Source organism: Schistocerca cancellata, chromosome 6, assembly GCF_023864275.1.
Source record: "Schistocerca cancellata isolate TAMUIC-IGC-003103 chromosome 6, iqSchCanc2.1, whole genome shotgun sequence".
Lineage (NCBI taxonomy): Eukaryota > Metazoa > Arthropoda > Insecta > Orthoptera > Acrididae > Schistocerca > Schistocerca cancellata.
In genome coordinates this window covers 605,290,356-605,313,344 of record NC_064631.1, presented here as the reverse complement: position 1 = coordinate 605,313,344, position 22,989 = coordinate 605,290,356, and the positions used below count along the sequence as shown (strand labels likewise).

Sequence of the window (22,989 nt, the reverse complement as noted above, 5' to 3'; positions counted from 1 at the left end):
ATCACTAGCAGTCAAGATGGCAGGCATCTTATCCGCATGGCTGTAACGGATCGTGCAGCCACGTCTCGAGCCCTGAGTCAACAGATGGGGACGTTTGCAAGACAACAACCATCTGCACGAACAGTTTGACGACGTTTGCAGCAGCACGGACTAACAGCTCGGAGACCATGGCTGCGGTTACCCTTGACGCTGTATCGCAGAGAGGAGCGCCTGTGATGCTGTACTCAACGACGAACTTGGGTGCACGAATGGCAAAACGTCATTTTTTCGGATGAATCCAGGTTCTGTTTACAGCATCATGATGGTCGCATCCGTGTTTGGCGACATCGCGGTGAACGCATATTGGAAGCGTGTATTCGTCATCGCCATACTGGCGTATCACCCGGCGTGAAGGTATAGGGTGCCACTGGTTACACGTCTCGGTCACCTCTTGTTCGCACTGACCGCACTTTGAACAGTGGACGTTACATTTCAGATGTGTTACGACCCGTGGCTCTACCCTTCATTCGATCGCAGCGAAACCCTACATTTCACCAGGATAACGCACGACCGCATGTTGCAGGTCCTGTAAGGGCCTTTCTGGATACAGAAAATGTTCGACTGCTGCCCTGGCCAGCACATTCTCCAAATCTCTCACCAACTGAAAACGTCTGGTCAATGGTGGCCGAGCAACTGGCATGTCCCAATACGCCAGTCACTACTCTTGATGAACTGTGGTATCGTGTTGAAGCTGCATGGGCAGCTGTACCTGTACACGCCATCCAAGCTCTGTTTGACTCAATGCCCAGGCGTATGAAGACCGTTATTACGGCCATAGATGGTTGTTCTGGGTACTGATTTCTCAGGATCTATGCACCCAAATTGCGTGAAAATGTAATCACATGTCAGTTCTAGTATAATATATGTGTCCAATGACTACTCGTTTATCATCTGCATTTCTTCTTGGTGTAGCAATTTTAATGGCCAGTAGCGTAAAAGTAACTTGTACAAACATAAACGTAGCTGTACTGCACCGATTGCAAATGTTCTTGTACTAATATACTTGTTTTTTTCGTACAAAACTATGGCTTATTTCTCTTTCTGTTTTCTGGTATTTTTAAATCCTCGGTAGTTTTAGTGTAAACTCTTATCTATGCTTTGTTGTTTTTTTCTGAATAATTACCCGGTCTTTCCTACTGATTTGACGTCCTCAGTACCCAAACTTGTTTATTCTGTTCGTGTCAGGCAAGAATAGATTCCTCATGAGAATGGAGCAAACACTTTTGGAAAATAAAGACAGCAAGTATCAATTAGGGAAAAACATCGATGCAGAGAAGCGCGTAGTTCGTCCTCATAGTAGCACTGGTAAGAGACTGGAACAAGTAGGAACAGTAGTACTGCAAGAAAAATTACGAGAAAAGTCTTAAGATTTTGGTAAAAACGTAATTTATTTACAACAAACTTAGGTAACATAGTCCAAAGGGTTTGATGGCAGACAACGAAAGAATCATCAGTACTGTACGGAAGTTAACTTAGAGTAACTTTTCTGTGAATTCGGGTCTGAATGTTCCGCCGCCGAGAGAGGAGAACGTGGAACGGAGGGTTGTTTAGACATGTGGAGCCACGAAGGGACGAGCAGCAGGCAGCGACAGCAGGGCTGGCGGCCGCTGCCACGCGCCGGCGGCAGGCGCGTCACTGCGGCCTCCTCTTGCCGAAGCGGAAGTGTCCGTAGTCGTCGAAGCGGGGGGCCACGGGGACGGGGGCGGCGGGGGCGGCGGGCTGCCGCTTGCCGAAGCGCATGTGGCCGTAGTCGTCGCTGGCGAGCTGCCTCTTGGAGGCCGCCTCCAGCAGGTCGTCGACGAGCGCGGGGTCGTCGTAGGGGGCGGACAGCAGCAGCTCCTCGAGGCGGCGCGCGCCCCCAGGGGCGGCGGCCGAGGCGGCGGCGCCGGAGGCGGAGGGGGCGGCGCCGCTCAGCCACGCTCCCAGTGCCACGGCCACCATCAGAAGCACGGCGCGGCTGCTCATCTCGCCTGCGACACAGCGGATCCACACCTCGGTAACGCAGCTGAGCAGCCGCTAGCACGTCTACAACTGCAAGCGCAGCGGAAACATTGTGACCACTGTCCACTGTGAGACCGAATGGAGTCTGGTCGAGTTGCAAGTAGAGAAAGCACACACGGCTTTCCAGAAGGAATGATTTGTATTCAGGGATATGACTCAGAAGATAATCATGTTGTTGTTGTGGTCTTCAGTCCAGAGACTGGTTTGATGCAGCTCTCCATGCTACTCTATCCTGTGCGAGCTTCTTCATCTCCCAGTACCTACTGCAACCTACATCATCCTGAATCTGTTTAGTGTATTTATCTCTTGGTCTCCCTCTACGATTTTTACCCTCCACGCTGCCCTCCAATACTAAATTGGTGATCCCTTGATGTCTCAGAATATGCCCTACCAATCGATCCCTTCTCCTAGACAAGTTGTGCCACAAACTCCTCTTCTCCCCCATACTATTCAATACCTCCTCATTAGTTATGTGATCTACCCATCTAATCTTCAGCATTCTTCTGCAGCACCACATTTCGAAAGCTTCTATTCTCTTCTTGTCCCAACTATTTATTGTCCATGTTTCAATTCCATACATGGCTACACTCGACACAAATACTTTCAGAAACGACTTCCTGACACTTAAACATATACTCGATGTTAACAAATTTCTCTTCTTCAGAAACGCTTTCCTTGCCATTGCCAGTCTACATTTGATATCCTCTCTACTTCGACCATCATCAGTTATTTTTCTCCCCAAATAGCAAAACTCCTTTACTACTTTAAGTGTCTCATTTCCTAAGCTAATTCCCGCAGCATCACCCGATTTAATTCGACTACATTCCATTATCCTCGTTTTGATTTTGTTGATGTTCATCTTATATCCTCCTTTCAAGACACTGTCCATTCCGTTCAGCTGCTCCTCCGGGTCCTTTGCTGTCTCTGACAGAATTACAATGTCATCGGCAAACCTCAAAGTCTTTATTTATTCTCCATGGATTTTAATTCCTACTCCGCTTATCATAGCGGACCCAAAAGATAAATTACAGAGAACAATTTGGTTGCTGCCCAAGGTGGCAAAAGATTATAATATGACAATATCTAAAGTAAAATCAAGATAATGGCAGTCCATGCTAAGTAGCATTTAAGAACAAAAATAATAATTGATGATAACAAATAAACACATTTAAATTCCTGAGATGCGAGGTCTCATATATCGCACACTATGATCAAGAATGCAGACAGCAAAAATTCAAGCAGTTGGTAGCTACTATAAATCGCACTCTCCTCAAAAAAGCTAGAAAGGAGACAGTACTAAAATTTTATAATGTGATGAGAGTGCCAGTTCTGATGTAAGGGCCAGAGACTTGGACTCTAACCGCCAGTCTAAGGAGGAGGATTGGGGCAGCAGGGATGAGACTCCTAAGACATCTAGTTGATTACAAGCTCATAGATCGGATAAAAATAGTGAAATAAGGACTGAACTGGGTGTCAAACGCCTACTGTAGAAAAGAGAAGAGTGCAGAAAGAAATGGCATGAACACGTTCAAGGGATGTCAGAAGAATGGATACTTACAACAATATGCAAACATACACCTCAAGGGGAAAGAGTGTGGGGCGTCCTAGGAAGAGACGGAAAGATCAGCTGCAATCTGCTTGAAATTGGAACAGGGAAGGACGCCTAGACCAAAACTGTGTATGATAATGGTGATGACAAGAATGATTGTTCGCAGCAAAAAAAAGTCTAGTAAATATGGGTTCTAAGATACACACCTTAAAAGCTATGAGCACGTCTTGAAACCAGTCTCTTCTACTACAAGCTCTTTGCTTTCCGTATTCAACATCAGTATCAGCATAAGTACTCCGCAAACCACATGATACTGTGTGGCAGTGTGTACTTCTGCTACCAATGACTGATCCCCCTTCACTGTTCCACTCACGTAAGGCAGTTGGGAAGAATGATTGTCGATAAGCCTCTGTATTCAAATTTCTCGAATTCCCTCGTCGTGGTCATTTCGTGAGATGTATATGGGAGGAAGTAATATGTTGTCTCACTCTCCCCGGAAAGTATTCTCTTGAAATTTGAATAGCAAACGTCCCCGCGACGCATAACTTCTCTCTTTTGTAGCATCTACCACTGGAGTTTGTTACACGCCTCTGTAAAGCTCTCACGCCAACTAACGCATCCCGTGACGAAATGCGTCACTCTATTAAGAGGTGATAATATGGACCAAAGCAAGAAAAAAAATTCCAGTAAACGTGGGCTCTGAAATGCATATGTTAAGAGCTACGAGCACTTGTTCAGTAGAACAGATGTGTTTCGCAGTACCGAAGAAGAAAAAAACCTACTCATAGCTCTTGGCCCACTTTAGAGCCCATGTTCACTGAACATTTTTTCTTGTTTTGGTCCATACTATCTCTTGGTTAGGAACTGAGAATTCCCTGAAACAGATGAAAAGTGCGAAGGCGGCTGGAGTAGATAAGCTGACAGCGGATATGATTAAATCCGCAGGAATCCATGTTATACAATGGTTACACCGGGTGCTGGGGGGTGATATGGAAAGAAAACAAAGTGCCGGATGAATGGAAAAAAAGGAATTACAACACCATTATTCAAGAAAGGTAGTAGAATGAAATGCACCAACTACCGAGGCATCACACTGTAATCACACTGCCTTAAGATAATGGAAAAGGTCATAGAAAAAAGATTGTGGAAAATTCTAGAACACCAATTAGAGGAACAACAGTATGGGTTCAGAAGTAATAGGGGAACAATAGATCTCATTTTCTCCCTTCGTCAGTTAATGGAGAAGCATTGGGTAGTAGTAGTATTCGTGGATGTGGAAAAAGTATATGACAGTGTACTAAGGGATAAAATCTGGGAATGTTTGGGAAAACATAATGTTCCTGATTCATTAATTAAAAAGGTCCAGATGCTGTACGATGATTGTGAGAGCAGTGTGCAAGTAGGAGGTGCAAGATCAAAGACAAAGAGAGGTGTTCAGCAAGGCAGTTCGCTCTCCCCTTTACTCTTCATTACACTTTTCCATTTGGGGAGAGACGGAAATGGTGGGTCAGGGGAGACTAGATTACTGGAACACAAAATTTAAAAAAATCAAGTTAACTTTGAGTAGGAACAAGACAATGGCAATGAAGATGATCAGGGCACCCACACCTTGTCACATCATACTGGAGAGACGGAAATGGAGATTCAGAGGAGACTAGATCGCTGGAACACAAAATTTTAAAAAAATTCAATTTAACTGTGAGTAGGAACAAGGCAGTGGCAATGAAGATGAGCAGGACAGCCACACCTTGTCACATCATACTGGAGGGGGAGAAGGATGAATGTGTGCTAAGCTTCAATTATCTGGGTAGCATCATATCACGCAATGGAAGTTCCAAACTAGAAGTCTTAAACACAATAACAAAAAGATCTAGCTTCTTCCACCAAGTACGAAATTTAATCTGGGACAAGGAAGTCCCTCAAAGAGCCAAACAGACCATGTATAAAACTTATCTCCTGCCAATCATGATGTATAGTCTAGAAGCCCGTGTCATAAATACGAGAGATGATGATGAGGTCCCACACTCCGAGGATGCGTAAGGGACGAAGCGGGAGACCCGCACGGTTGTACTAGGCAAGGTCCTAGTGGAGGTGGTTTGCCATTGCCTTCCTCCGACCGTAATGGGGATGAATAATGATGATGATGAAGACGACACAACAACATCCAGTCATCACGAGGCAGGAAAATCCCTGATCCTGCCGGGAATCGAGCCCGGGACCCCGTGAGCAAGAATGCTACCGCAAGACCACGAGCTGCAGACAATAAGAGAGAAGAGAGTCAAATACAAGCATGTGAAATGAAGTTCCTTAGGTCAGCTCTACAAGAACCTAGTATAGACTGAGTCAGGAATTAATATGTAAGGAGAGACCTGCAGGCGACATTGACTACACAGGAGAGGATAAGTGCTTTGAGACTGTAGTGGTTCGGTCATGTGAAGCGAATGCACCCGACTCGAACTACACGCCAGTATTTGGAGATGTAGGTACCAGGAAGAAGACCAGTTGGGCGGCCTAGAAAGAGATGGACAGATCAGGTTAAAGAAGATCGCAAGAGGAGAGGAGTAACATGGGATGTAGTGGAGAGGGAAAAGCTATACCAGGACAGAAGCAAATGGAGGCATATCGTTCACAAAGTTCATACCCTGCTCGCTGGAAGGAAATCCTGATGGTGATGATGATGATATCACCTCTCAAAATATGGAAAGCACATTATCGAAGATGAAGAAGTCCTCATAGCTCTTAAAGTATTCATTGTAGAGCCCATGTTTACTAGAATTGTTTGCTTTGGATGATCGTTCCCATTATATCCCCGAATATTGAGCATTCCTCCTGGGACACTCTGCAAGCGGAGCACGGACTAATGGAATGAGTCTACCCACGATACGGGCCACAAACGGGGGAAGTCCACGACATAATTGTGTTTTAAAACGGGTAGATTGTTATGGCCCGTTGCCTGCGAACAAACACCTGGGAAAGGCGAAATTGGTCTCCTGTTCGAGGGCTACCTACGTGTGCATGTATGAAAAGTGGTCGAAGGATGATGAAACCACAAGTAGCCGACAAGGTGTTGGACGTCCGCTTCTGATCACAGAACGCGGTGGTCGAAGATTTTTCCGCTCTAAAAGTCAGGCTTGGCGGCGATCAATGGCAGATCCAACGACAGAGTACAATGCTGGTGCTGGCACAAGCGTCTCGGAGCACACTGTCGAGCACCCATTGCTGAACATGAGACTCTACCGCAGACGACGCCTACGTGTTCCCATGGTGAATCAACGACAACAATTACGATTGCAGTGTGCAGGGGATCACCGAGACGCGCCGTAGATCAATGGGAACGTGTCGTCTGGTCGGATGAATCACGCTGCATGTTACACCAGGTCTATCGTCAAGATACGCCGTCACCCTGCTCGAATCATGCTCCGCGCCACGGATGCAAGCGCTGGGGGGCGGTACTATTCTGTGGAGGACGTTCAGCTGGGCTTAAAAGGGATCTGTTGTAGTAATCGAAGACATCATGACAGGTGTGGACTACGTCAACATTGCTCTGGACCACCTGAATCCTTTTGTGCTTGATGAATTCCCTGTCAACGATGGAATCTTCCAGTCCTGTCACAAAGCCAGAATCGTGGTACAGTGGCTTGAGGAGCATAGTAGTGAAGTCGCGTCGATGCCTTGGCTTCCCAGTTCGCCTCATCCGAACTCTGGGGAATCTACCTGGGACGCTATCGCGAGCTCTGCGCGCACAAACCACCGGACAGTAATTTACGTGAATTGCGTGATCTGTGTGTAGACATCTGCTGCTACACATCTCCGGAAACGCAGCAAGGACTTATCGAATCTGTGCCACGTAGAATTGCTGCTACTGTATTACCTTCCAAAAGCAACCATTCGACAATGTCTTGCTGAAACATGACGGAAAGGATTTCCGGGTCAGCACTGACACTAAACAAGCCAGCATACCCAGCAGTCTAGTATCAACAAATACTGTAGTCTTAAGCCGTCGGCACACGGACCGTGCTGTTGAACGTTAACGTGGAGCGTGGCAAGTTCAACGTGCTGCCCAACGCTCAGGAACGATGCGACTTGTGCATACGGTACGTGGGCCCCAACGTGGTATACGCGATCACAACGCACTCCAGCGGCAGTTGAGGGATGCTTCTAGTTCGTAATCACACTGTTTACTCAACGGGAGCGCGTAAAATTCCCACGCTAGCTCTATTAAAACGCACATTTCCTCCATCGTCCACGAAATGTCCAATTAATAAGGACACAGGCTTATAAGTTCCATTACAAACAGTGCATTACAAATTTGGAATACTTCTCCGCATAAGATTTCATCATTCCCACATTTTAGTAAAAACCCCAAGGTCAGTCTTACTTGATCACTGTTCCTACGCAGTAGCAGAAACTTTGCAACATGTGAACTACGAGGCGTAAAAGAAAAAGGAACAAAATATCTTCATACAAGTAGCGCAAGCTGTCCTGTAGATTAAGCCAATCCAACAAAGACACCCCTAAAAAAAAGGTGAACATATATTTACACAACATCAAATATTATAATATATGCTTATATTAAACTAATAATAAAGTTTCAGAACCTAATAAAAACACGAATGTTAGGAAAAAAATTTCGGGAGAGTCAAGACGTGAATCAAGGCCTCGTTATAAAACTCTTCACTGGTCAGTGACTCTACTCATTACGCTAAAGCAACATCACACCTTTGTCAACTAATCAGGTTATGTTACCCCTTGCTGAAATCCTTAATTGTAGATATGTTACTAACTGAAATTTAATTATAACAAATTGTACCAAGAAAAATACGTTTTGGGTGGATCTTCAGTGTGTCGCTATCTTCAAATAGCCTACTCTCACAATACGCAAGTTACAATAATTCTTTTGCCACGAATATGATGTTTCTCATTTTATTGTAACGAATTACACGGTTAACAACGGGTTTTCCTGTGATTCTCAATTTGCTGGTGTTCAGAAACGGCATATATACATATAGGCTTAAAATGAATGCCAATATGGTGCCTCACAACTCTGTACTGAAGGGAGACGTAGTGCTTGTGACGTAGGTGGCATTGTGTCATCTCATTGGTCAACGCTGAGACGCACGCTCAGAATATCTGGCTTGCCAGATACTGCTCTGCACGTTCGGAAAGACTCCCGAGCGTGCTATTCCACGCTGTGACGTCAGAAACTCGGCACGCTCAATGCTCAACGTTCGGATGCACGGTCCGTGTGCCGACGGCTTTAGGCGATCCTCGCGTCGTAACAGGAACATTTCACACGCACTGAACTCTGCCACAGACGAGACTTGAGGTCTAGTGGACGGAGGTAACGTATCGTTGTGCAGTTGTCTAGCCTCTGAATTAACAGCCCTTTGAATTAACCATCCTCAGAAATAACGAATATGACGTCCGACAGTATGTGTTAATAGTACGTTTTTACCGTATTGTGTGCAACTCACTCAAAGTTCCTTTTTGTCGCAGTCAAGATGAATGTCTGTGTTACTTTAGAATTTGTGCCAGACCTACGAGGTAGTGAGAGGCATACATGAAGTTAGTCCATGTACACATAAATCATTACAAGGCGTGGTCTTAAATGCGGTTTGCACAGCACGCTTACGTTTATGGTCATTCAGGATAGTTTCCAGCATGGTAGAATGGTCCAGGGACGTTAACTAGCGACTCCTAGATAACTTTCCTTCAAGTTGTAGGTTTTTGTAATAGTCTAGACACTAGAGAGGCCCACGTTGTTGCAGCCAGTCATCAGAAAGAGAGAGCGTGTTGTCGGGCTGCCGACCTTGGCCGTGTCTGAAAGCCAGTAGCAGGCAGAAGCGGACTTCCCGCAGTTTGCTGAATCACGCTCAGAAATACCACAGCACATCACCTTGAACTGCCTTCTGTTTCCCGCAGTTGTCTCAACAGACAGCACGCATTTCGGCGGGCGATGATGGTGCAGAAACTCCATCCATTTGCATTACTACATACTGGCAAGACGTGGCACAGGACAGTTAGGGAAAAGAATAGTAGGATGAATTTGAGGTTTTCACGAAAGTGGTTTTACAGATGTCGGAAACAGAGGCTTGCTTACTGGAAGGACAGTGGAAAGTCGCTTGTCGGGAGATCTCCCCGACCGTAGCGTCGTATTTCATTGAAATACGTTTGCACGTTAATGCGTTCTAGCATCCGACCGTCTCACTGGTAAGGGTATGACAAAGACTAGGCCTGTGCCGTTAGTCTTCCAAAGTGCATGCTCGTAAGATGGGAATGCCATGACTCATTGGGAGCCGCACCAGTAGATCATGTAACGACGTTCCTGTTGTACCTGATGAAGCGAGGAATTTTTCTGGCAGCATTGTGACCTCATTTAATAATGAATCGACCGGGAACTCGAGAAGATTGTACATAGGAATGAAAGTGATTAGAGACACGGTGTGTGCTGCTATTTTTAGGTGACAACGTTCTTTCAGCTAAACCTTAGAATAGGCGTAGTAGCTCTTTTAAGTGGAATGGAAATTTTATTTGGTTAAGGATAAACGGAAGAGCACTAGAAGAATGGGATATAATTTAGGGTTCGGACTTAATATTATTCGAAGTGACTTAACCAGAGGAGACAGGAAGAAGATGCTGTTTTATGCAAATGATTAGCTTTTCAGAGCATTCACACAAGGTTGGAGCCGGTGGCGACACCTGCAACGTGCTGACATGAGGAAAGTTCCCAATCGAGTTCTCATATACAAACAGCAGTTGACTGGCGTTGCCTGGTGAAACGTTGTTGTGATGCCTCGTGTAAGGAGGAGAAATGCGTACCCTCACGTTTCCGACTTTGATAAAGGTCGGATTGTAGCCATCGTGATTGCGGTTTATCATATCGCGACATTGCTGTTCGCGTTGCTCGAGATCCAATGACTGTTAGCAGAATATGGAATCGGTGGGTTCAGGAAGTTAATACGGAACGCTGTGCTGGATCCCAACGGCCTCGTATCACTAGCAGTCGAGATGACAGGCATCTTATCCGCATGGCTGTAACGGATCGTGCAGCCACGTCTCGATCTCTGATTCAACAGATGGGGACGTTTGCAAAACAACAACCATCTGCACGAACAGTTCTACGACGTTTGCAGCAGCATTGACTACCAGTCGGAGGCCATGGCTGAGGTTACCCTTGACGCTGCATCACAGACGGGAGCGCCTGCGATGGTGTACTCAACGACGAACCTGTGTGCACGTATGGCAAAACGTCATTTTTTCGGATGAATCCAGGTTCTGTTTACAGCATCGTCATGGTCGCATCCGTGTTTGGCGACATCGCAGTGAACGCACATTGGAAGCGTGTATTCCTCATCGCCATACTGGCGTATCACCCGGCGTGATGGTATGGGGTGCCATTGGTTACACGTCTCGGTCACCTCTTGTTCGCATTGACGCCACTTTGAACACTGGACGTTACATTTCAGATGTGTTACGACCCGTGGCTCTATCCTTCATTCGATCCCTCCGAAACCCTACATTTCAGCAGGATAATGCACGACCGCATGTTGCAGGTCCTGTACGGGCCCTTCTGGATACAGAAAATGTTCGACTGCTGCCCTGGCCAGCACATTCTCCAGATTTCTCACCAATTGAAAACGTATGGTCAATGGTGGCCGAGCAACTGGCTCGTCACAATACGCCAGTCACTACTCTTGATGAACTGTGGTATCGTGTTGTAGCTGCATGGGCAGCTGTACCTGTACACGCCATCCAAGCTCTGTTTGACTCAATGCCCAGGCGTATGAAGGCCATTATTACGGCCAGAGGTGGTTGTTCTGGGTACTGATTTCTCAGGATCTATGCACCCAAATTGCGTGAAAATGTAATCACATGTCAGTTCTACTATAATATATTTGTACAATGAATACCCGTTTATAATCTGCATTTTTTCTTGGTGTAGCAATTTTAATGGCCAGTAGTGTATTTGAAATGCTGCAGAATTAAGTCAGAAATCCGAAGTACGTAAGAGCATAAGTGAGAAAAGGCACCTGCAGGAACACGTCGTGGACTCTGAACTGGTAAGAAGTGTACTCAGCACCATTTATAGCGAAATCTCAGAACTATTCCGCCGTTTGATGCTATTCTCCCCCCCCCCCCCCCTGAGCTTAGGTGCTGGGTTGACTCCGACACAGCCGGTAGCGAGCCTAAATTCAATTAAAATTAATTACCAAATTATGGGTGATCCACTGCCTACAATTAGCAGACTGCACTGCGGGCAGAACAAGAACTTGAAGGGAAAAAATTCTGTACGTGTAGTTCTTGTCCGCGCCGTAGAATTTTCGACAAAAGTAAGGATAAAATCGTTACACGTGTTTTGTGTTAATGTGTACTTTAATTATCAAACACAGAGCAGCGCTGAGGCTACAGAACAGGTACGAGGAAATCCCAAGTTTGGGCTGTCGCTAGAGGCTGTATGCCGGATGGACCAGCTACGTAAGCCGGATGCGCCAGCTACGTAATCGCTTCGCGCCGTTCCTCCTTTTCCTTTTCGATGCCGCCGTAGTTCTCACCGTCGCCCGGCCCTGGACTTTTTCAGGCTTCTTGGATTCCTTTCGACACGAGCTTTCTTCCGACTTGCGTTTTCTATAATTCCGAGTATATTTACGTCTCGCGTGACACGACATCTTTGATTATCTTTTAATTTTCAGCTTAATACCGATTTTCACTTATACTCCGGTGAATATTTTTATTGTCTTACTTTGAGTCCTAGGTGTGCTCCGCAAGCTCTTCACAATGACATCGGAATTAACGTCCTATCTAAAGGCGTTTCCCACGCTACACGAATTTCAGGTTATCTCGAAAGTGGTTTTACAGACGTCGGAAGAGAGGTATATGTACTGCGAAGACTATGGAAAGCCGCCTGTCGGGAGATCTTACCGACCGTACCGTCGTATTTCATTTAAAGACGATTTCATACTAATGCTTTCTGGGATCTGTCCGTCTCACAAGTAAGGGTATCGCCAAAGACATGGCCTGTGTCGTAAGGCTACCAGTCAAATTTATAACTTTACACACAGTCAGTTCGTAACAATCACGCGTATGTGGCCACGTTAGTAGACAACCTCACAGGCAAAAAAGTGTACGACAAACACGTACAGATATTGTCTACCAGCTGTGGACTCAACCACTGTTCGCCTATCATTAGTGTCGCGGTGATCAGCAATTCTAATCCGACAGTATTTTGTCACACAAAAAAGTTCGCCTGACGAGCGAATAGTCGTTTACACGTCCGAATAAATGTAGACGATGAAGCTTTGAGAATAGGGTAAGCCCAGGGGTCAAAATTCACTAGTATGAATGTAGTTGGCATCACCTTTTAACCTGCCTTTTGAATATAAAAATGTTTGAACGACAAACTCTCCGGCGATTCTAGCAAAATAATTCTCCACAAAGGGAAGTGGGACCGGTGGTTAAGGCACCAGAGGATACACAATCGGTAAATCCTCGTCCATCAACCAGACTTCGGTCTTCTGTGGTTTCCTTAAATCGATTGAGGGAATACCGGGCTGGTTTCTGTGAATAGAAGACGGCCTATTCCCTTGTCCATTCTTGTCCTGTTCGAGCAGTCCCTGGTGACAGTCACCGATGGGATGTTAAATGGCTCTGAGCACTATGAGACTTAACTTCTGAGGTCATCAGTCCCCTAGAACTTAGAACTACTTAAACCTAACTAACCTAAGGACATCACGCACACCCATGCCCGAGGCAGGATTCGAACCTGCGACCGTAGCGGTCGTGCGGTTCCAGAATGTAGCGCCTAGAACCGCTCGGCCACCCCGGCCGGCGGGATGTTGAAACACTAATCCTTCAGATCGCGAAACGTATCCACGAGTCGTTATGTCAACAACTGTAGTGGAATGGACCTGTGCTGGGTAGTGCAGGAGTCCCTTCCAGACGTCGCCGGTATTGCCGCTACGGCGACAGTGGAACTGCTGATTAGGTTGCTCATCCTACCGAGGCCAGGGAAGTTGCGTTATCTCCACTCTGTTTGTCAAAACGTCGACCGCTGTGGGTGATAGGCTGAGTCCATAGCTCTGTGTGTGCCACCGTGAGGGCAGCACTGTGTCCCGTTATTTCGGGAGAAAACTAACGGACCTCTTCGTACATAAAAAGTGGAACATTGCGTAATCAACCACAGCTCATATTATTGTACTTTTCTGAGAATCAATATAAAACAAATAATAAGCAGAGAGCCTTGTGCGTATTGCGCTTCGAACAGTTCTTTACTAACTTTTGGTTTAAAAAATCGATTTTTTTAAAAACTGTGCTTTTGGATCCATAAAAGTGTTTAGAATGCACCCCTGAAACGGTTTTTCTGAATACGGAACGGAAATGTTTGTTATTCGCGGTTGAACAAAAAAAATGCACCTGCCTGAAATCGGTCTTTTTCACGCACCAGTTTTTTTGCTTTCGGAGGACAAGTTATTGTACCGGTGCTTGGGAGGAAACACACAAAATTCAAATGAAAGTTTGAACGCGTGCGTTTGGAAGTTAGCTCCCAAGCATTTGCATTCTATATATCTACTAAGATGGTATCTGTTCTTTCGGACATGTCCGAAAGAACAGATACCATCTTAGTAAATATAAAGTTAAGGCTCACCGGCCACTTGACCATCTTCTTCTTCTGTGCGAATGCACAAACAGTGCCCGAACTCTTACGGGAATCGGCAACGCGCCGCGAGTAATGAGTATAATGGGCGGGGGCACTATGAATGTAGTCCGAGACAATACGTTGAGAATGTGGGTTTCGCGGGAGGCGTGCCAGAGATAATCCCTGCAGTCGCGCTATCCTCTGTGTCCTCGGTGGCTCAGATGGATAGCCGGCACGATAGCTCAGCGTGTTCGGTCAGAGGGTTAGCTACACTCTGTAATAAAAAAACTGAGTGAATGGATCAACGAACAACCTGAAGGGATGTCATGAGACGTCCGCCCCGAACATATACAACGAACAAATTAGAACAAAATGAGATCAACAAAGAATTAAAAAAAAAAGGATGGATAGAGCGTCTGCCATGTAAGCAGGAGATCCCGGGTTCGAGTCCCGGTCGGGGCACACATTTTCATCTGTCCCCGTTGACGTATGTCAACGCCTGTAAGCAGCTAAGGGTGTTCATTTCATTGTAATTTCATTTGCATTCTGGTGCGAAGACTGTGGAGACTGCGACTTTCCTGGCAGTGAGCAGCTTCAACGAAGGGTATCCAGCAATTCTGAAGACCATGACAACGATGGACGTCACCCTGGGACTCTATTCGGATTCGAGCGGCCGAAAACCGCTTGTCACCGGCCGTACGAGCGGCTCTGGAGCAGCGCAGGATGGCCCAGGTCGAGCAGAACGCCCTCTGTGAGGAAGAGGAAATGTAGCTCATCCGCGAAAGAGATAGCTTACAGGACACTCTATGAACTGATTCTTGAGTATTGTTCGTGAGAGCAGGAGCCTTATCATGTAATATTAATAGGGGCGACAGAGAAAATCTAAAGAAGAGCGGCTCCTTTCGTCACAGGTTCACGAACGGAACAGGGATCAGAGGAGATGAGTGTGGTACTAGAAGTGCCTTTCGCTAAACCCCATAGAGTGGCTTGCGGAGTGTAGATGTAGGTGCGGATGTTTTGGTACAGTTGCCGTCGGTCGCCTGGCAGAAGTGCAGGACTGTTCTTTCACGATGGTCGCGTGCAGTTTCTCCACTCCCGCTTCTGCGTCTAACCTAGGCGTCATCCATACACAGTCATTATGCCAGGCGCTGCTTTGAATGCCATAGTTTTTTAATGGGCACTAGGCTACAGCAGCAAGAAAGTTCTAGAGCTCCAGACGGAATGCATCACGTACTGTATTGCGGGTTTTGACTGCGCAGCCTCCAAGACTGTCTATTTTCACCGACTTTCGACGGAGAGATAAATTCTGTTTCTTGACGCATTGGCACTCTTGACTCGGTGCGGCACTTCTTGCCCTGCTGAACCTCTCCGCCAGCAGTCGAAATTATCTCCACAAGCTGACCAGACCGCAAAGTTCCACTCACTCCATACAACACAACGACCTGCATTTACTGCGTCTGCGAACATGATATTCAGTACGGACAGTCGGCTACAGACATGTTCATACATGCACTGTAGCCAAGAACTGGAGCTACTACCTGTCAGCATCCCCATACTGTGGACTAGCTGTGATCGAAAGATCTTTTAGTAGATGGGAATATAGTGGCGAACAGTTACGAAGAACAGCTCTTCTCGTGTCTGGCAATTTGGCGTTGATTCGAGCTACCTCTACAGCTTGGAGAGGGCTATAAACATGGCCTTACCAAACTTAGACGGCTTAATTAGCTTCAGAGCAGTAACGTCAGCTACTCAGATCCATCATCATCGTCGCCAATTGAAGAGAATGTTGCGACAGTACCAAAGCTATTGATGGAAAAGCCAGAGAAGAACGGAATACTTAGGCCCGTCTGCATCTATAATCAAAACCAATCTGCAAGGCCATATAAACTGAAGAAGCTTCTTTATTTCTGGGAATGATATTCCTTTAACGGGTAGCAAATGACACTTCGTATCACCTGTGGCGAAAGTGGCAAATTACGCTACTTAAATAGCATTATCTGAGGCGATGAACCAGGTTTTATCACCATGATGTGTCAACCAAGTCGCAAAATAAGAAGTGGCTCTTTGAAAGACGTGATGTACCCAGTGTTTATCAAGAGGAGAATGACTCGTTCCATTGTTTAAATAAGGAACGTTAGGCTGTCAAAATATTACGGTCCAGTCGGTCTGCTCGCATGTTTAGTATAGCGCAGACCGCTGACTTGCGAGGTAGGGAGGTGGACCAATCTCTGATCTAATTCGCGTGCATAAATAATGGCTCAAATGGCTCTGAGCACTATGGGACTTAACATCTATGGTCATCAGTCCCCTAGAACTTAGAACTACTTAAACCTAACTAACCTAAGGACATCACACACATCCATGCCCGAGGCAGGATTCGAACCTGCGACCGTAGCAGTCGCGCGGCTCCGGACTGAGCGCCTAGCATAAATAATGACCAGTGTATTGATACAGCAGACAGTCTGAGAGTGTTTTGGTCGATTTCACTCTCTTCGCCTCAGAAATACAACCCACAAACAGTTACCACACGAAAGAACACAGAACAAAACGAACGCTACGAACAGTTAGTTAGATAACGTAAACGGCAATGTATTAGGAATGTTAACTAGTGTTCCGGTTACTACAACGGGTAGCAGGGCGATATAATAAACTAATGTTATCAGGTAGTTGATCCCGTTCTTTCGCCTCCATAGAGGGGCAGTCATATCAGCGAACATGACTCCTACGCGGAGGACTTCGAGTATTTAGCTGTATGACGAACAGGTGAAAAATTACCGTCTGAGACAATAAAATGCCGTCCGTATTAACATATTTTTAATTTTGTGCATGGGGAGCGTAACGTAAGTACAATGCCAACTTATTCCCCAAAATAGTTTTTGTTGATACAACATTTTACGGTAGATGTTTAGTGAAATATTGTTCGGAACTAGAATTCCTTACCGTCATAAAATTCTTAGTTTTGGCTATTTATCGCTAACGGAAATTAATTCGAAATTTATGGTGGTTTATAAGGAGTCTACAGCCACCCCAAAAAACTGCAAGTGTAGCTGTGGGCCTGTCCTCAATTATGGACGAGGCGTGGGGTCACCACCTGACTCCAGAAACGAAAGAACAAAGAAAGCAGTGGTCAGAGGCTGATGGCTCTGTACCAAAACCGGGGAGGTCGATTTCATCTGCCGGAAACGATGTGGCCACTGCTTTCTAGTATTGAAAGAACTTCTTCTTATCGATTACTTTGTAAAGGGTAGAAAAAAAAAAAACAACTGCCGAATGCTGCGCTAGACATTTTGGACCAGTCGCGTTTTGAAAACCATGATTTATCAGCAAAATCAGCCTTGGGAATGAATAAAAATTGGAGATCTGAAGTACAAATTTATGATTCACTCACTCTATTCAGGACATTTAGCACCCCCTGCCTTTCATCTGTTTCCATAATCAAGAAAATTTGTGGCTGGAAAATGTTTTATGTCCAGTGAAGAGCCTGTAATAGTTTGAGATGGGCACTTTTCACGCTTTTCAAAATGGCGCTTCGGGGATTAATCTAGGCAATGGTGAAAGTGCAATGAGCATTTATTTATTTATTCAAAATTAGCAGTGTTTAGCCGGAGTAGAATGCACGGTCTGCCTAAGAAGAACGAATGCAAGATTTTCTGAAAGACGTAGGGGGATAAATTCACGAAAATTGGAAACTTAGTTACTGAGTAGTATTTTCACTTTTGGAGGGCGCGCCCTGAAAGTGTCTTCCGATCGTTTTATGATTTTTCAACCAATACTTAAGGAGACCACGGGATAAAATTTTAGTTTCAGATTACCAGAAAGCCGGCCGAGGTGGCCGAGCGGTTCTAGGCGCTACAGTCTGGAACCGCGCGACCGCTACGGCCGCAGGTTCGAATCCTGACTCGGGCATGGATGTGTGTGATGTCCTTAGGTTAGTTAGGTTTAATTAGTTCTAAGTTCTAGGGAAGTGATGACCTCAGAAGTTAAGTCGTATAGTGCTCAGAGCCATTTGAACCAATACCAGAAAACGCAGCGAAGGACGACGTGTTGGTGGTTAACTGGATTACAAGCTTAATGGTGTGTGAGTTTCTACTGCAATCTTACCCTTTGCGAGCTTTCACCTGATTCCTGGAAGAATCACACCAAGCTGGCTCTAAAGCGATTGGGTGGGAGGAAAACCCGCACTGATCTTTGGTCTTTTCCTTCTGTCTATTTAACTGACCCTTTATAACTTCGTCTGTAATCGTTAACGTATTTGTAATTCTTCAAGAGTATCAAACATTAAACCCGATATTTCATGGTTTTCCGAAACCACTGAAGCCAAATCCCGGGATGGCCCCTTACAAAAGGTCACGACCGATTTCTTTTTCTCTGTCCGAGTTCGTGATCTCTCTTTAAAGATCCCCTCGTCGACGAAACATTACACCCTAACCCTTATAGAAAAGTAAATATTTACTTTACCTAAAACAAAAGCTGGTTTGTACTTTCCGACTGAATTCGTAGTTCGTCAGCGAGCGGGGCGGGATAGTGGTTAAGACACTGGACTCGCTTTTGAACATCCAGGGTTCGAATCCCAACCGGCCATCTAGATTCACGTTTTCCGTAGTTTCTCTTAAATCCCTAAAGTTAAATGCCTGGACGGCTCCTTTGAAAAAGATACGGCGGTTGCATCCTTCCCCAGTCCGATCTTGTGCCCCGTCTCTAATGGCATCGTCAACGGAATTTTGAATTCTACTACATTCGCTCAATCGCCGTGAAGTGCGTGGCAGAGAATATTTTTTACTGTGCAACTTATTGCGATTTCTTCCTGTTCCATTTACGGATAGACAGTGGTATGATGGCTGCTTGTACGCCTCTGAGCGAGCACTTACTTGCCTAATTACGTCTCTCTATTGCACAGATAATAAGAGGGGGGGGGAGTTAATGCCCGGAAGGAAGTTTCCTAAGTACGGACCGTACAATTGTTTCGTATGAAATCTCTTTTGTAGAACAATTGCAATTTCCCATTATCTTTCTAATGAATCGTACATAGACTTGCTTTCGCTGCATCTGAGCCTATGTTGTAGTTCCTCGTTGTGTCTCAATACACTTTTATTTCCAAATATTTGAATGATAGCTGACTTTTATGTGTAGCGCATTAAATGTTGTCAAAGGGTGCGTCGGTTTTACGTTTCGTAACGAGCACAACATTGGATTTCCCTAATCTTTCTCCCACAGTAATTAGCCTCCTTTCTTTGAAGCAGCCGAATTCCAGGGCTATCTTCCGACATTTCGATAAGAAGTTCGTCTCAGATCACCTATCAATACTGATTTCGTAGACCTGATGGTGCAATGAATACTTTCTGACAACCTTTGAGTACATTTGAAAATAGAGTTCTGTCAGTCGGGAGACGAGCGTTTCCTAAATAGGAGTAATGGCGCATGAAGAAGTGGTCCGGTTTTTCAGGTTTATAGCTGGCAGTCCTTTCAACCTGATGTTAGAGGAACTTAGAAGAATTAGAAAATAGGTTGTATAGGATACCTAACGTATAATTTTGCTGTAGGATATACACAAATAGAATAGGTCAAGGAATAACAGTATACTAATTATTTGCGTTGAAGAGCATATGCCAGAAGAGATAAAGAAATGTTATGGATTAGGATGTAAAGTTATAAACGACGACTTACGACACGGAAATATTAAAAGCAGAATGTTACAAATAAAAAAAGTTTGCTTAGGGGAAAGAAACGTTCTACTGGTAGCAAATAATGAAGACGTATGGAAGACAGAAGTTAGATAATTGACTCATTTGAAGAAATGCGATATTAAAGAGTATGACGAGAGGAAAGTCTGCGAAAATTACAATTGAAGGTATATGAAATGTTGTAGAACGGTGTCAAAACTCAAGATACGATACAGAATACGATAAGACAAATTGTTAACCAGGATAAGTGGGGAAAGTTGACTGAAGGAAAATGTGACTAGTCGAAAGGATGGACTGAAATCTTGTCATCTAGGATCAGTCAGTTTGTTAATGTAGGAAGCAGTGAATGTGTGAAATATAGGGGATGTCTGGAATACGTAGCCTGTAAGCGGTTAGTCTTCCAGTGTACAGTTGAGCGAAACGAGCCATTTCAATAGTACGTATGAGTCCAAAGTAACCGCAGCTTTATACTTAACAGCGATTTGAAGATAACGATCAGTTTGACTTTAGGAACGGGAGAGGCACCGTAGAGGCACTTCTAGCGTTGTGCCTGATAACGGAACCAACAGTTAAGCGTTCGACAATGTAAAATTGTGCAATTTATTCGAAATTCTCAGAAAAGTAGGTGTAGGCTATAGCGAATGACGGATACTTCTAAATAACTATAAGAACCAACAAGGAACAATTAGAATGGAGCCGGCCGGAGTGGCCGAGCGGTTCTAGGCGCTACAGTCTGGAACCAGGCGACCGCTACGGTCGCAGGTTCGAATCCTGCCTCGGGCATGGATGTGTGTAATGTCCTTAGGTTAGTTAGGTTTAAGTAGTTCTAAGTTCTAGGGGACTGATGACCTCAGAAGTTAAGTCCCATAGTGCTCAGAGCCATTTGAACCAATTAGAATAGAAGACCAAGAATGACGTGCTCGGATTGAAAAGGGTGTAAAAGTAGGGATGCAATCTTTCTTCCCTACTATTCAGACTTTACACCGAAGAAGCAATGACGAGAATATAAGATTTGTTGAGGAGTCGGATTTAAATTCAGTGTGAAAGAATATCAATAATAAGATTCCATGATGACTTAACTGTTCTCGATGAAATCGAGGGAGCATTACGAGGCATACTGAATGGTATGAGCAGTCTGCCGTGCGTAGATTGTGGATTGATAGAAAGACTAAGGTAATGAGGACTAGCAGAAGTTAGATTAGTGAGAAACGTAGCGTCAAAACAGGGGAATACTTAGTAAGTGAAGTAAAGGAATTCTGCTACCTTGAAAGCAGAACTCAACAACGGCTGTGAGAGTGGTGTGTTGAGGCCACGACCCTCCATACCGCATGGGAATGACGCCATTAAATGACGGATGACAGGGCGGTCGGGCGGTGACGATTGGCTCGGCTGTGGCCAGAACGTTGGAGCTTTCCCTGTTTCCACGGAATTAAAATAGCGTATGATGGATGAAGCACGTGGTACATCAATAGCAGACTAGCCTTAATTTGAGGAACAAAATTTTTGAAAACGGTTACTTGGAACGCTGCAGTGTATGAAAATGAATCTTGGACTGCAGCGAAACACGAAGAGAAACTAAGCGTCTGAGATATGGTGCTATAGAGGTATGTTGCAAATTAGGTGGACCAGTATGATAAAAAATGAGGTTCTCTCCAGCGTAAGTGACAAATGAGGAGGTTCTCCCCAGAATCTGTGACGAAAGAAGTATTTGGAGAACTCTGACAAGAAAAAGGGGCAGGATGATTGGACATATGCTAATTCCTCAGTGATGGATGTGTATAGGGTAAAAGTACAGGGTAAGACAGAAAATGGAATATGTCGAACAAATAGTTGAGGACGTTTGGTGTAAGTGCTACGCTGAGGTGAAGTCGTGACGCGCCACATCAACCCAGTCTGAAGAATGATGATAAAAGAAAAGTGTAGATGAAGGTTCCTGAAGCAAAGTAAGCAGAAGTGTCCTTCTCCCTTAAGCGGCACTTCCCCCCGCGAGTGGGCTTACCTTTGGCTGCGGTAGAGTGCGGTGAGGGTGTCGGAGGCGGAGAGGCTGCAGACGCCGGGGTGTGTCTGCCACCAGGGGCGCGGGCCGTCGCTTTTATAGTCGGCGCCGGCCGCCCCCAGGGGAGGGGGCGTGTCCTCCGCGCGCCGACAGCCAATCGTCGCCGCCCCCGAATGCCGGAAAATAGCTTAATCTCGCATTCACCGCAGACGCGCCGACATTATTATTTAGGGGGCTAAAAAATTCTTCGTAGGCGGCGCCTGGGGGATGTAGCCGGCGCTTATTTTTCGGACGTCGGCGTGAATAGCTGCGCTGCGCAATCATTCACGAAGGCCTCTCGTCCGACGCTTGCTGCCCGGTGCGTTTAAGCCGGGAAGTCCGTAATCAAAGAACACAACTTTATTCTAGCTGATCGCGGCGGAAACCGACGGCGAAAACAATTTCTCGGAAAAAATCCCGGTGCTTAGGACCTAATCGGCTCTGCCTTACCGAGAGCGCGCTGTTATGTTGTGAGGGTTGCCACAGTATTTCACAAAAATGGCTCACTTCTGCCTTTGTAGAACGGCACTGTCGTAATTACATGCACACCAAAGAAAAAAGTATGTAGTCATATTTCGAACTCTTGCCCCTTTGATATTGTCCTTGGCAGACGCGTTAACGCCTGCGAAGACAAAATAAGAGAAATTAGGGCTCGTACGGAGCCGTATAGACTGTCGTTTTTCTCATGCTCCACTTGTGAGTGGAACAGGGAAAGGAATGACTAGTGCCCGCATCTCGTGGTCGTGCGGTAGCGTTCTCGCTTCCAACGCCCGGGTTCCCGGGTTCGATTCCCGGCGGGGTTAGGGATTTTCTCTGCCTCGTGATGGCTGGGTGTTGTGTGCTGTCCTTAGGTTAGTTACGTTTAAGTAGTTCTAAGTTCTAGGGGACTGATGACCATAGATGTTAAGTCCCATAGTGCTCAGAGCCTCGGAATGACTAGTAGTGGTACAAGGTGCCCTCCGCCGTGTACCGTTTGGTGACTTGCAGAGTACGTATGTATATGTAGATGCAGATGGAGAAGCCACAGAATCCTCTCGAATTCGAAGCCGGC

The 22,989-nt window shown here is 45.6% G+C and overlaps 1 protein-coding gene across 1 annotated transcript; it reads right to left on the bottom strand.

The window, feature by feature from the left end:
• Window positions 1-1,408: 1,408 nt before the first annotated feature.
• Window positions 1,409-21,955, bottom strand: LOC126191217 (drosulfakinins). The gene is made up of 2 exons (XM_049932019.1): window positions 21,903-21,955; window positions 1,409-2,009 (listed from the first exon to the last, which is right to left on the bottom strand). The coding sequence occupies exon 2, from the start codon at window positions 2,002-2,004 to the stop codon at window positions 1,672-1,674; it is 333 nt and encodes a 110-aa protein (XP_049787976.1). The 5' UTR covers window positions 2,005-2,009; window positions 21,903-21,955; the 3' UTR covers window positions 1,409-1,671.
• Between the last annotated feature and the right edge of the window lie 1,034 nt (window positions 21,956-22,989).